Source organism: Melospiza georgiana, chromosome 12 (genome assembly GCF_028018845.1).
Source record: "Melospiza georgiana isolate bMelGeo1 chromosome 12, bMelGeo1.pri, whole genome shotgun sequence".
NCBI classification, from domain to species: domain Eukaryota; kingdom Metazoa; phylum Chordata; class Aves; order Passeriformes; family Passerellidae; genus Melospiza; species Melospiza georgiana.
The window spans coordinates 4281162-4294788 of record NC_080441.1 but is presented as its reverse complement, the minus strand read 5'-3'; the positions used below and the strand labels follow the sequence as shown (position 1 = coordinate 4294788).

General features: G+C 38.9%; 1 protein-coding gene across 1 annotated transcript in view; it reads left to right on the top strand.

Annotated features, from left to right (window-relative positions):
* Positions 1-13627, top strand: part of LOC131088561 (connector enhancer of kinase suppressor of ras 2-like) — a 171875-nt gene that overhangs the window by 120365 nt on the left and 37883 nt on the right. Inside the window, exons 11-13 of the mRNA XM_058032712.1 lie at positions 46-251; positions 3930-4015; positions 6111-6365. Of these exons, the coding sequence (XP_057888695.1) occupies positions 46-251; positions 3930-4015; positions 6111-6365 (547 nt within the window). The remainder of the gene's footprint in view (positions 1-45; positions 252-3929; positions 4016-6110; positions 6366-13627) is intronic.

Sequence of the window (13627 nt, the reverse complement as noted above, 5' to 3'; positions counted from 1 at the left end):
AGTTTCCCTTAAATGGTTCATTTCTCCATCATCTTCTGCTTTTAGGGATGAAATTGGAATCATGTCTTGTGACGACATCAGCAAGTTTGGAAAGCCTGGGATGAAGGGCTCAGAGTCTCCAAACTATTTCCTGGAGCACGAGAGTGGGAAATTCTACACGCTGATAGAGGGGGAAGGACACCCCGGGGGCTCCGAGTACGAGAGGAGCAGAGCCCCAGGCGTGAGGAGAAGGGAGAAAACCCCAACCCACGGTAGGCTGCCCTTTTCACCCCCCTCCTGCCTCACAAACCCTGCTCTGAACTCTGAAACACCCCCAAAATCTGCCATTCTATGCCAGACCTGCTGGCTCTGAACAATAAACAGAATTTCACATGAAGGAATAATTAGAAAAGTCACACGCTAACATTCCTGGTCAGAAGTTATTTATACAGTTATTTTGCAGTTCATTCTGGAACGTTGAATGGTAATTAAATTCATATTATTTGAATAGCCAGCATCTTTATTTACTCAATTTCCCCTCCCAAACTCCTGGAGATTATTCCACTTGCAGTGTTCTGGGCTGTTAAACTTCAGTGAAGGAACTGCCTTGTGGTGTGAAAGTGTCTGTAAGATGGAAGGCCCTCCAAAATTCAGCACTGCATTAAACGCATGAGGAGTAGCCTACAATGCACTCATTAGAGCTAGAACTGTATTTCAAAATCTTAGCATGAGGATGCCTAAATATATAAAATGCTAATAAACAATGATTAACTCTGGTTTTCCATAGAAATCCAGTGTGTACACAAACCTGAGTGGACAGGTTTACAATCACATGTGCTTGTGTACAAGTGTATGGATCTATATTTATGGATCTATATAAAAAGTGTTGTTGAAAATTAACTGATACATTTTTTTGCTTCTCTGTTTAAACTGAACTGCTTGGTATTTAATGAATTTGAGAAAAATCCTGCAGAAACACAGCAGTGTATGGGCTGTGCATTTTCAGCTGCTTTATTTTCAAGGCAGTAGGACAGTTTTGTAAAGCTTACAAATTTCAGATAGGAGATTTCTTTTGAAAACTGGAATTCTGTCTGATTTTGCAAATGGCATTATTTCTGTACCTCAGAGAAAGCAAAGACCATGGTATTCTCTCTGGGCAGCTGCTATCTTTTGAGATCTATATGGATATTTATTTATATATGGCAAGCCATCCAGAAGTCCTTTATTCCCCAACTCTGAGATCTTTTTTTCTCTCATTTTTAAAAAGCCCCAACAACTCCCTAAGTTTTTGTCTTTGAAATTTAGGGAAGGGAAAACCTCTGAGAAGCTCATAGCAGTGAAGGAAAATGTGCCAGTGAAGAGCAGAGGCACTAAAATCCTGCTGCAGTTCAGGGGAGAGAGAGAATCCCAGGAGAGGTTCTGGTGGAAGATCCAACAGCAGCTGGAAGGGAGCACAGTGGGGGAAAAAAGAAAATTCCTAAAGCCCTGCAGTCCCTGATTCTGCTGCTCAGTCTGGTGTGGGGTTTGATACCAGGGATGTTCTGAAATGCAGCTTCTCTGCCTCCTGCTCTCAGTATTTATCTTGTGTTTATCACTTACACAGAACTTCCCTCCTGCTGCTGTAATTTGCTGATTGCAGCTGGATTTCTGGCAAAAGTGGCAAGTAAAATGGACTTGATGGTGTGTGTGTGTATATGCACACAGAACCTTTTCAGGAGAGGAAATCTTAATAAATCTTTGTTATAGGCAGGGTATTTTTAGCAACTGCTTCAGTCATCTGCTTGATGCTTGGAAGAGCTGTGATGCTGAGGAACAGGATTCCATCTTGGGACCAGTAATGTTCACTCTTTATCTCCTTGGGAAGTGACATCATTTTAAAACAGAATTAGAATGAAAGATAAAGAGAAATCTTAACTGTGATTAAAATTGGAGCCAGATGGGTGTATTTGCCTTGCTTTCATAAATTCTTCCTGCATGGTGACTTAAAATATTGGGTTCCCTGCCTGATCTCAGGAGTACACAAGATTTTTTTTTTGTCTATGATGGAAAATTCTGATTGAAATCCAGAAGGAATTTCGTTTTGAAGTCTCTGAAGTATGCCTTTCTCTCAAATATGACTGCTACTGCTACACCAGATTTTTTTTTAAACTACAGATTTAATTAATCTGTTGATTACCAGACATGCAAATGAAGTTCTACTGTAGTGGAAGGTTTTGTACTGTCTGCCACTCTTGACATCCATCACCAAAGTGACAATGTGTCTTTCAGTAAAAAGACAGGATTTATGGCAGCTCCAGCAAACTGATGCTGGAACCACAGAGCCATGAGCAAAGAAATGAAAACAAAACTTCTGAGGCCTTTCATGGCCAAGCAGCCACTTTCATTATTGCCTGGGCTGACACAAACTACTGCTCCAAAATTCCAGCCTTGGACCTATTAGGGTTCCAGCCATTATTAGAAATCAGTCTCCTGTGCAGGTGGATGGATACTCAGGCAGGTGATGGGTATTGAGAGCACATGCAAAATACAAGAAGATAAATAATAAATCCATTTTTCCAATGTATTTATGAAAATTAAGCTTGTTTTTAGCAACATTGAAATGCATTTTTTGGTTTACTTAACATTATTCTCTGTTATTTTCCTGACTCTAAAATGCTCTGGTCTAAACAGCTCTTGTGGCAATGTATTTCAAACCTCTTCCATTTATGTGTTAGAGGCAAAAACATCATAAATATATTTTTTTCTTTCATTTTATTCTGGTATCCTTGTACACAACAATTTTTTGCTTCTCAGAAAAATATCCAAGCTGCAATGTCAAAACAATTTATAGGTTACTTTTCATTGGGAAAGGAGTTGGAAGTGAAATAAGCAGTTTACAAAATCACTTGTTCATTTGCCTTGTGTGATTCCTGGATTTCTATTTCTGATCTCTGTTGTGCTGTGGTATCTGTGTTTGTGTATAAATCATTTCAGAGCTTGAGATCTTTCCTTTCTTTACAGAAAAACTGTTCAGTTTGGTTATGTTGATCTTCACTGGCTTTGTGCCTGTTTTCCTTTTATAAAATTTTTTATCTTCTTTCTCTATTTTTTTATATTATTGATTTTTTTTTAATTGAGTTTTTTTCTTAATTGATATTGTTCTTCTAAGGATTTGGAGTTGAATCCCATATTTGTAGTTGAAGGTAGTCTCAGGTGTGAGGCAGACAATGAAATGTATTTTTCCATAGGATTATTTATACACTAAATTTCAAGGTGTGCACAAAAGTGTAATCTGGGCAAATCTCCGTATCCCAAATGTCACCCCTCTGATTTTCAGGATATCTGGGGGTGCTCCTGGTTTGGTGCCCTCCCATCCCTGCTCTGTGCTTGGGTAGGGAATGGTTTGGGCACATCAGGGTCTCACTGCCCCAGCCCATGAAATCCAGGGGTTAAACCCCCAGGGCTGAATCTTCTTTGCTGGCTGCTGTCCCCAGACTGAGCCCCAGGTTTTCCTCCTGAGCCACTGGAAATGAATGTTCCTGGGAATGAGATCCCTCATTTCTCCCCCTGGGATTTCCCAAGTCAGGCAGGTTTATGCTTCCCTGACAGATCTGTGTTATTGCATCTGTATTAATTCTCTCTCTGCTTTTCCTACAGCATTTTCACTTAAAATCTTTTTCTCTCTTTATTCCCAACACCTGTTTAATGAGTGAGGAAGTTCATACAGAGCAGAGTTCTCAAATAAATTTTTAATCCGCTTTACATTTACAAGGAATTTCACCAGAGCTGGTGGTGCCTCCCTTGAGGTGGGGGAGATAAGAGGAGGCTCTGGGATGTTCCACTGATGCTGAAGGCCACAGCTCTGAGGGGTTGTGTCACACCTGGAATTTATTTAATTTACACTACTGACCCCACAGCCTGCCATTCCTAACCTTCCAAAATTCCATTGGTTTTCCTTGCCTTGTTTGCAGGAGATCTGAGGCCAGTCTCGATGCCTACTGAGTACAGCTGGATTGGGGAGCCCAAGGAACAGAACATGTACAAGAGGGGAAGCAGAGGTGAGTATTTTCTTTTCTCTCCTCTTCTCCAAGATGTTTTTCCTTTGTTGCTTAAGGAGCATCACAGGAAAAAAAATCCTTTATTTTCTTTTTTTTTTTTTTATTTTTTTAAGTGTCACAGAAGATCTAAACCAGCCTGTTTAGTGTCTGTGCTTTTCTGTTTCTATTTCTGAGAATTAAAAATTTGTATTAGTAGGAGGAATTTAATTCTAGTATAAAGAAACATAAACATCAAGGGGAAAAGTACTTTGAAGGCTCAGATATGTGTTAAAAGCAATCAGTTCCAAATCTGCACAGCTCTAGAAAACAGTAAGTGATGTTGCAGATGTAAAATAGCATCCTCTGAGAACATTTTGATCAGTATGAATTAAAATTTGGAACAGGAATGAGCAACTGTACTGTCAGTGTTTAGACCAGCAGTTCTATCACAAAAACTTCCATTGATCCCAGTGGGAATTATGAACTTTGCAAGAAAGAAAAGTGATTGCACAGGTTTTTTTTTCCTTTATTTCTTCTGGCAAAAGGAAAACATATAATTCAAAAATATATTCTTCAAATATACAACCATATTTACACTGACTGTTGAAGATTCTTGAATACCATTTTTTAGAATCTTTTAGACATGGTCTGAAAGCTGAGAAGAGTTCAACTTGACTCCTAAAAATGTGACAAAAAATGAATGATATTCTTGAAGATCAATACAGGATTTTAAACTAAACTTTCATTCCAAGAGAAAATAAATTTCATTTAGGCACAAGCCTTTTCTGATTTATTCCAAATCTGTTGATGTGTGTTTAGCTCATATTTCACTGCTGCAGACAGCAACAGACTTGTTGCCTGGCCAGCTCCCATTTTGAAACTGTGCCCAAGTTTGCTGCACATCTTCTTAAAACCGTTATTCCAGCTTGTCAAATTCCTTGAAATTACAATCCTGGAGTCTGGAATGGTTCCAGAGGTGCTCCCTGCATGATACAAGCCAGTGATATTTTCTGTGTCTGCTCCCTTTCACCACCCATGGTGAAATGTGGGATGGAGTGCAGGGAGAGCCCTCACAATTCCCTGGACACTCCCAAGATTTTCCCAGTTTAACAGGGCCCAGGGATGTCTCTGCCCAGCCAAAAATGGTTCTCTGTGCCATTCACATTCTCTGGACAAATCCTTTCACCCAGGATTTTTCTCCTGGGAAGCTGAGAGGCCACAGAGAAAAAAGGAAAACAATTCTTATCTCATTTGCTTCTCCTGTGTGGAATGTGTTTGGAGATTGTGTACCCACAGGCGATTGTTTCATTGGACTCTGCTGTGAATTATTTTGACTCATTGGCCAATCAGGACCAAGCTGTGTTAGGAGTCTGGAAAGAGTCAGGAGTTTTCATTATTATCTTTTTAACATTAAGTATCTTTTCTGTATTGTTTAGTATAGTATAGTATTATTTAATATAATATAGTTATAATTATAAATATTATTAATAAGTATGTAATAACTATACAATTGTATTAATATTAATAATATCGGTATTATTTATATAACGATATTACTATAAAAATAATAACATTATATATTATTAAAGAATATAACTAATATAATTATTCTTATAATATTGTATTATATTATGTTGGATCATATTGTATCAATTTTATATTATTATACATTATTATATATTATGTTATTAGATATTGTACTTGATATAATGATAATTAATATAATTATTATTATATTATAATATAGTAATATTTATAAAATAATTACTTAGCCTTCTGAGAACATGGAGTCAGATGATCATTCCTGCACTTTTATTTGAATTATTAAATTATTATAATTTATTAATAATTATAAAATAATAATAATTATGAAATAATAAATTAGCCTTCTGAGAACATGGAGTCAGATGGTCATTCCTGCATTTTTATTTGAATTATTATATTATTATAATTTAATAATAATAATAATTATGAAATAATAAATTAGCCTTCTGAGAACATGGAGTCAGATGCACCATTCCTGCCTTTGTTGGGGCATTCCCAGCATTTACAACGGTTCTCTGCTTGTTTCCTCTTCCTAATATTTGTTTTTCCCTTCCTCCCCCTCCAACCACTGACTCTGAGAACTCGCTGCTGCGCTACCTGAGCGATGACAAGATCCTGGTGATCCAGGAGGAGCCCCTGGCGCAGAAGGACAGCAAGAGGGACACGGCCAGGAGGTCCAGGAGGAAGGGCAAGGGGCCAGGGACCCCCGGCTTCCCCATCAGCCCCTCGGTGCTGGCCTCCACCATGAGCATCAGGATGGAGCCGGGGCAGCAGGACGTGCTGGGCTTCTCGCTGGCAGAGAACAACACCGTGCCCCTCTACCACGTGAGTGCCCAGCCTGCTGAGCCTGGGAGAGCAGCCAGGGCTCTGCTGTGGCACTGATGCACAAATCCAGGTGTTCTCCTGTGGGAGGGATCCAGAAATCCAGGTGTTCTCCTGTAGGATGGATCCAGAATTCAGGTGTTCTCCTCTAGGATGGATGCAGAAATTCAGGTGTTCTCCTCTTAGGATGGATCCAGAATTCAGGTGTTCTCCTCTAGGATGGATGCAGGCACTCAGGTGTTCTCCTGTGGGAGGGATCCAGAATTCAGGTGTTCTCCTCTTAGGATGGATCCAGAAATTCAGGTGTTCTCCTGGAGGATTGAACCAGGCATTCAAGTGTTCCCTTGTAGGACTGATCCAGGCATCCAAATGTCCTGTTAGGATTGAACCAGGCATTCAAATGTTCTCCTGTAGGATTGATCCAGGTACTCAAGGGTTCTCCTGTGGAATTGATCCCGGAATTCACAGGTTCCCCTGTAGGATGGATGCAGAAATTCAGAGGATCTCCTGTAGGATAGAACCAGGCATTCAGATGTTCTCCCCTTAGAAGTGATCCAGGTATTCAGATGCTCTCCTTTAGGACTGATGCAGGCATTCAGGTGTTCTCCTGTAGGATTGGTCCAGGCATAAAGGCTCAGTCCTCTACTCCATGTTTTCATGCTGTATTTCAATCTGAGAAAGGCTGCTCAGTGTTGGTGTCATGACGAATTTCTCCTAAGAGTGACTTTTTCAATATCAGTATCACGACAGCTTTCTCATCAAAGTCAGGACAGAACAGCAAAACACAAGGCAAGAATCATTTGCTGTCAGATGCTTTAATAAAATCGTGCTCTTAATTACTCATCTCACTGAGTTTAGTTTAATTAGACTGTATTATCTCTGAAGGTTCATAAGGATCCTGCACTCAGCCTCTGATAATGATTTATTATACATTAATTTATAAGCTTTTGTATTTTCACTTTGATTACTGTGTCTTGTAAAAACAGATGAGTTTAATGGAGCTACTGTTTATTTAAATTTATTTACTTAAATTGTGGATTTCAATCTCTCTGACACAGATTATCAGCATCATAAAGTCAAAGCAAAGGATTTCAAACCTGGAGACAAAATTAGCAGGCAATTTATCAGGATGAATGAGAAAATTATTATACAGCCCTACAACAAACCCCAACAATATTTCATAACTTGGTAGATGAATCAGCTGGTTTCAGTCAGTTGTTATAATTCTGTTGATGATCTGTTGGCTCACCTGAGTTCTGAAGAGAAGGAAAATAGGTTGTTTGTGGTAAGATGCAAATTCCACGCCTGATTTCAGGACTGAAGTTATATTTTCTTGCATGATTTCCACCTTATAATGCAATTAATTGATGTGACAGATTAGCAGTGTGATATTGGATAATAATAAAGTAAATATTGAAAAATACCTGAATGACATAAAATGTCAACTCTAAGGGGTCTGAAGGAAAAGCAGGAAACTGGAAAACAGGAAGAGCCAACATGGAGTGGCTGTTCCACCCTAAAAGTGAGTGAGTGTTCACAAACTCAGTTAAATGCGCAGTGATTACAGGGGAGGGCACAGGTAAAATGATTCTTCATGCACTGACAGAGCAGGATTAATTCTTTTATCACCATAAATTCCTGGAGCAGCATTAAAAGAGACCTTTGCAGTCCTTCAGGAGATAATCACAGGAATCAGAATATCTGAGGCACTTTGTCAACTGCCTTATAAATATACAAGAGGAACTGAGTCGACAAACACACAGAGCTGCTGACACAGATTTTGTGGGTTCTTGCCAGCACAGAATCATTCACATTAATGTCTTTCCATTTGGAATACTGAAAGAATTCTGAAAAGCCAAGCAAAAAAAATGGGCATATTTATCTTGAAAGAGAGCTACCCAGAAGAAAAATGTGAAATATCAAAGAACATTCCATGGCAGCTTGATAGCAAAAAGGAAAAGTAACAGAGTTGTTGTGCTCTTAGATATAAATTTATAAGTTTTAAGTAGGTCAGCTCATTTCCTTAATATCTAAAGGTGTTACCAGGATTTCCATAAGCATTTTGATATACAAACTTTTTTGGATAATGAGACCAAATCACCTTAAAACAGCTTTTGCTACATTTTTATTTAAAAAGTTGACAAAGCTGGTTTAGCTCTTCTTCTTACCTTTGCTCTGTGTTTTTCAAGGGAAGGCAGAACTGGTGGAATCCCATTTCCATGAAATCCTCTCCTCTTAACACATGCCCAGTACAACTTCTGGATATAGATCAAAATTCCAGGCCAGATAAATGCTTTGGGAAATGGAGAGCATAAATAGGATTTTCATAATCTTCAGTGAAGGGAAGGTGATAATGTTTTGTAATCAAACAAAGATGGCTTGATGGAAGGAGGAATTGAGCATCACTTAGCCATTGCTTCATTTTCTAAGCACTTACACAAATATGTAGCAAAAAACCCCAAAAAGGCACTTACTTAACAGTAGTTTAAATTACCAGACGTAAGAAGGTTTGCAAAATTGGTAATTGCAGAGATTCACCACTAGATTAATGCTTTGGAAGGAATGTTGATTTGGAACCCAAAATTAAACAATTAGCCTGATTTCATAAGTTGCTGGGAGGATGCAGAGTTCCTATATAAAATGGATATTTAGGTAATGCAATATTGGCAGCGTGCCCAGGATATAAAATGATGCATGAAGCCATGTTGCAGCAAAATATTCCTGTCAAGAAACACTGCCCCCTTCCAGGATATATTCATATCTCTAATTTAATTGATATGCAATGTCACAGAACCTAAGCAAGAGTCAATTACAATTAGCAAGGCTGTTATAAATAATTATTAATTAATAGAGTATCTCTTGGAACATGACTTTCTATGTTTACTAATGCTTCACTTCTGAAGTGACATCATTTACCAGGTTGAACCTAAATATGGGCTTACAAGGATAGAGTTAAAACCTGAATATGCTTTTATTTTGTATTACCAGAGCTCATTCTGCAGAAAATTAACTTATCACACAGGACTCTAGCTCAGCTGACCAGATATACCTGGGAAATTTTCATTTTGCATTTCTGACCATAAAACAAAACACAAAAAGTCTTGGAAAATCTTCAGGATTTCACAAAAAGTTATAGAAAACTGTACCCATCCTGCTGCCCAGTTCCATTTTGCTCTGTGGCAACCAGCTTCCATCTAAAAGGAGAATATTGAAGTTCTCCTTCCAGATCCAGTCTGGAAATCCACACAGTGTTCAACTCTGTGGTTTTATTGCACAACTTTCTGAAGCTCTGAAATTCAATTTGCTGGTTACCACATTAAATTCTCCAATTGGATAATGATCTCTCATCTGGTTTTACTTGGTGATAAATGTTCTGGGCCTATTATCTACAGAGTAATTGGATATTTTCCTTTGTAGTATCATATATTAAAAAACTGGAGAATAGATTGGAATTTCTAATATTTTTTTTTTTGTGCATGAATTAGAATTCAGTGTGTTGAAAAGACTTAATTTTTAATGAGTTTTAAGATCAATTCTTTCATTTCAATGTTCCCTTGACCGTCAAACAGAAATAATGGTATTCACTGAGAGTGCCAGACCAGGATTCACCTTTTATTCCTTTTATTTGAAAGATCATTTGAAGCATGACGGTGTTTTAGGGTTGGTCATTGTCACCTAGCACTTGCTTAACTTGCTTTTTATTCCCTTCTTGCTGATCCCAGGACGTTGGTAACTCATCCCTGTGGCACAGGGTGATGGAAATGCTCTCTCAGTGCTCCTGGGGCTGCAGAGGCAGCTTGACAAACGATGTAAAGTTTAGTGGTACATGCTGGGAATTAAAACCTGTGCAAAAGCAATGTAGAGCTGGGTGTTGTGTAATGGGTGCACGCTGGGATGTGCCAGATGTTCCAGATGCTTTTTTGGGCTGACAGGCAGTCTGAGTGCTGCTCTGATAAGTGGAATAATTAAGATAGTCTGGGAGAATCACACATATTCAGCTCCAGTGACTGAGGGAGGGGCCTTTTATTGCCAATTTTGCAGGAAATGTGCTCATGTTTTATTTATTCCTTCCTGCTCTTGCAGAAAGAAACAAAACTGAGCATTACTTTCTTCAGAGTTTTATTTCCTTTCTGAATTGCTGAATAAATTCTATCTTTGCTTTTTATTTAAGTATCTGTAATATGGAAAACCTTCTCCTACCTTGCAGTTATGCTGGGAAATCACTCTGGGGGTGATTGTGTAGCTTCTTTCTTAGCCAGAAATAAGTATTTCTGTGTTCTGTAGCTTCAAAATGGGTCTGCCCAGTTGTACTGATTGCAAAATAATATTATTTTTCATTGGGACCGTGCACATGAAGGCTTGAGTTGACGTGTCTCCCTCATACTTGAAGAGTATCCTTGAGTAGCAATGCCCAATAATGTGTTTATTTAGAGTTCTGTTCAGACCTGACTCTCTAAACTACACTATTCATTAATCTGTAAACAACTTAAAGGGGAAAAAGGTATTTTTAAAAGGTGCTTTACATTATGAGGGGAAATAAAATATTAATAAAGATTCTTTTTAACGGTAATATATTAATATCATCAGTCTTTAGGTTTCCACATGCAGTAATCAAGAACTTCACAACTGATTTGGATCTAGGGAAAATAAAAGGACTAAACCAGTATTAACCCAGAACTCAGGCTGTCCTTGATTTCAGCCCCTTGCAGAGCTCAGCAGAGGGGCTGGGGTTGTTTGGAACAGCCAGGTTGGGATGGATGTGTCTGCAAACGCAGCCCAGGACAGGCTGCTCATTCCTGCAGCTTCCAAAGGCTCAGGCTGCCTGGCTGGCCTGGAATTCCTTCATTTGCAGTTATATCAGGACACTTTGCACAAAGCAAATATGAGGCTGCCTTTATCCAAACATATGCAGTGTTTTCAGAAGCAATTCTGCTCTATTAGAGCATATTTAAATGATGATATTCTGCATCTTCAAACAAACCACCACCAATGCAAGTCAGCAAATGAAGCATTCATTAACCTGCTGTGACTTCATGGGTAAATTGCCATTTGTAAAACATTCTGGAGTCCTCTGACTCCAGAGAACCACAACACAACTAAGTTGTAGTGCATTGTATTATTTTAGTAAGTGAATTTATGTCCTGTTTTTATTGTTTTGCCAGGCTACCAAAAAAACCAGTTTAGATATAGTCTAACTATATATATATATATATATATTCTAAACCCAAATTTAACAGCTGTTTGTTAGTAAATATATTAATTGCAACTGATATTATTGTTATGATAATTACAATATTTATCCTCCAGAAGGTGCAAATAGAAATCTCTCCCTTACCTCACAAACATCATCTCCTGCTGCTGAAAGAATCAATGTGCAGGAATCCAGTTGAAATCTTTTGGGGACTCCTCTGAATTTTCTCTCTACCCAGTGGCTCAGCCTTGCTCCCCTGTTCTTTTCTCCTTCTTTCCTCCTTCAGCAGGAGAACCAGGATTTGGTTTTGGAGGGCAGGAGCAGAAAGGCAGGGTTTGGGTTTGGAGGACAGGAATATTTCATGGCAGAAAGGAAGGATTTTGGGTTTGGAGAACAGGAACATTTCATGGCACAGATAGGAATTTGGGTTTGCAGGACAGGAGTATTTCATGGCAGAAAGAAGGATTTTGGGTTTGAACCAGGAACGTTTCATGGTAGAAAGGAAGGATTTGGGGTTTGAAGAACAGGAGCATTTCATGGCACAAAGACAGGATTTGGGTTTGGAGGACAGGAGCATTTCATGAAACAAAGGCAGGATTTTGGGTATGGAGGACAGGAATATTTCATGGCAGAAAGAAGGATTTTGGGTTTGGAGGACAGGAGCATTTCATGGCACAAAGGTCAGCCTTGGGCAGGGAATGGGGCAGTGAGGAAGAGGAGGGAGGAGGAATTGCCTGTTTTCCCTGAGCTGCCCTGCTCCCTGTTTGCTGGCAGTGTGATCATCTCCCATCATCACAAACTCCAGAGGATCCCCTCCCTCTGCCCCCAGCCCATTTCTCAGCTGCCCTCTTGTTTCTCCTCAGCACAAATTTGGGTACCCCCAACAGTACACAAATGTAGATTACAGCGGGTGATTTCCTGTCTCTGTTATCTCTCCCCTCAACAAGGGGGAGTGGAATGAAAACCTCAAAGGCCATTTTTATTTTTAGCCCAGCATGATAATTTTGAAAGCAGATTCAGTGGGTGAAAGCATCAGCTCTCTCAGGTAGAGAGATAAGTAAAGCCCCTTGTAACAAGGCCACAGTTTGATTGTTTTTGAACAAATGTGATATAGAGAAATCTTCAGGATAATAAATATATGAGTTAAAGAAGCAGAAGAACAAATAATTTTTTCTCTTTTTACTTTTATTAATAATAATTAAGTATCTGAGTATAGCAGAGTAGAAGAACAGAACAATAAAAAGCCTTGGAATCTTTCCATCTGAATAAATGATGTATGTAGATGGAATAAATATCTTGAATTTGGCCACTGAGATTAGTAACACACATGAAACTATTCTAATCTCATTATCTCATAACTAACTATTCTTATCTCTTGCTTAGGAAACAAGTAAATAATGGGTATTGAATATTTTCACAGCATCTCTGCAGCTCAGGGTTCTGTTCTCAGTGGTTTATCTGATTTCTTTACTTAGGAGAAGAAATTCTGATTCAAATGAAATTTTTGTATTTTTTTTTATAAGTTATTTATAGAAGTTTCAGGTAAATGAGACTTTCTGCAAGATTTCCTCTGGGAGAGGAGCCTCAGATCTGCCTGTGGCCCCACAGAGGCTTTGGTGTCCTTTCATCTCCACTCCTGCAAGGCAGCAGCAGATCCTGGGGATCCCTGGAGCTCCAGGAACGTGGAGCTGACTAAAGAAGGCAGATAGGTGCCAGTGACCTGAATTTCACAGAGTTTGTGCTTTATAGTCTCTGACAGCACGACAAGACTGGTGTCTCCTGAGCCTCCCACATGTCTGCTACTCATGAAAGTGGCCTTGTAGTAAGATGAAGTAAACTTCTACTTTGGGAACTAGGAAAAAGCAATTTTCTTTTTTTTCAAATGTCACAAAGCGGTAAGAAGTAGCTGCTCAAAAAAATGTATATATAAGGTTGCTGGAAATGCAGGTAGGAGCCTTCCACATTGTCATTGTGAGCATTGAATCTGCATGTAATTACAATGACACAAGGAAATTAATTTTAGCTATAGGGAGACATTTATAGAAATGCCAGGGCGTGGGTGTTTCCATGTATA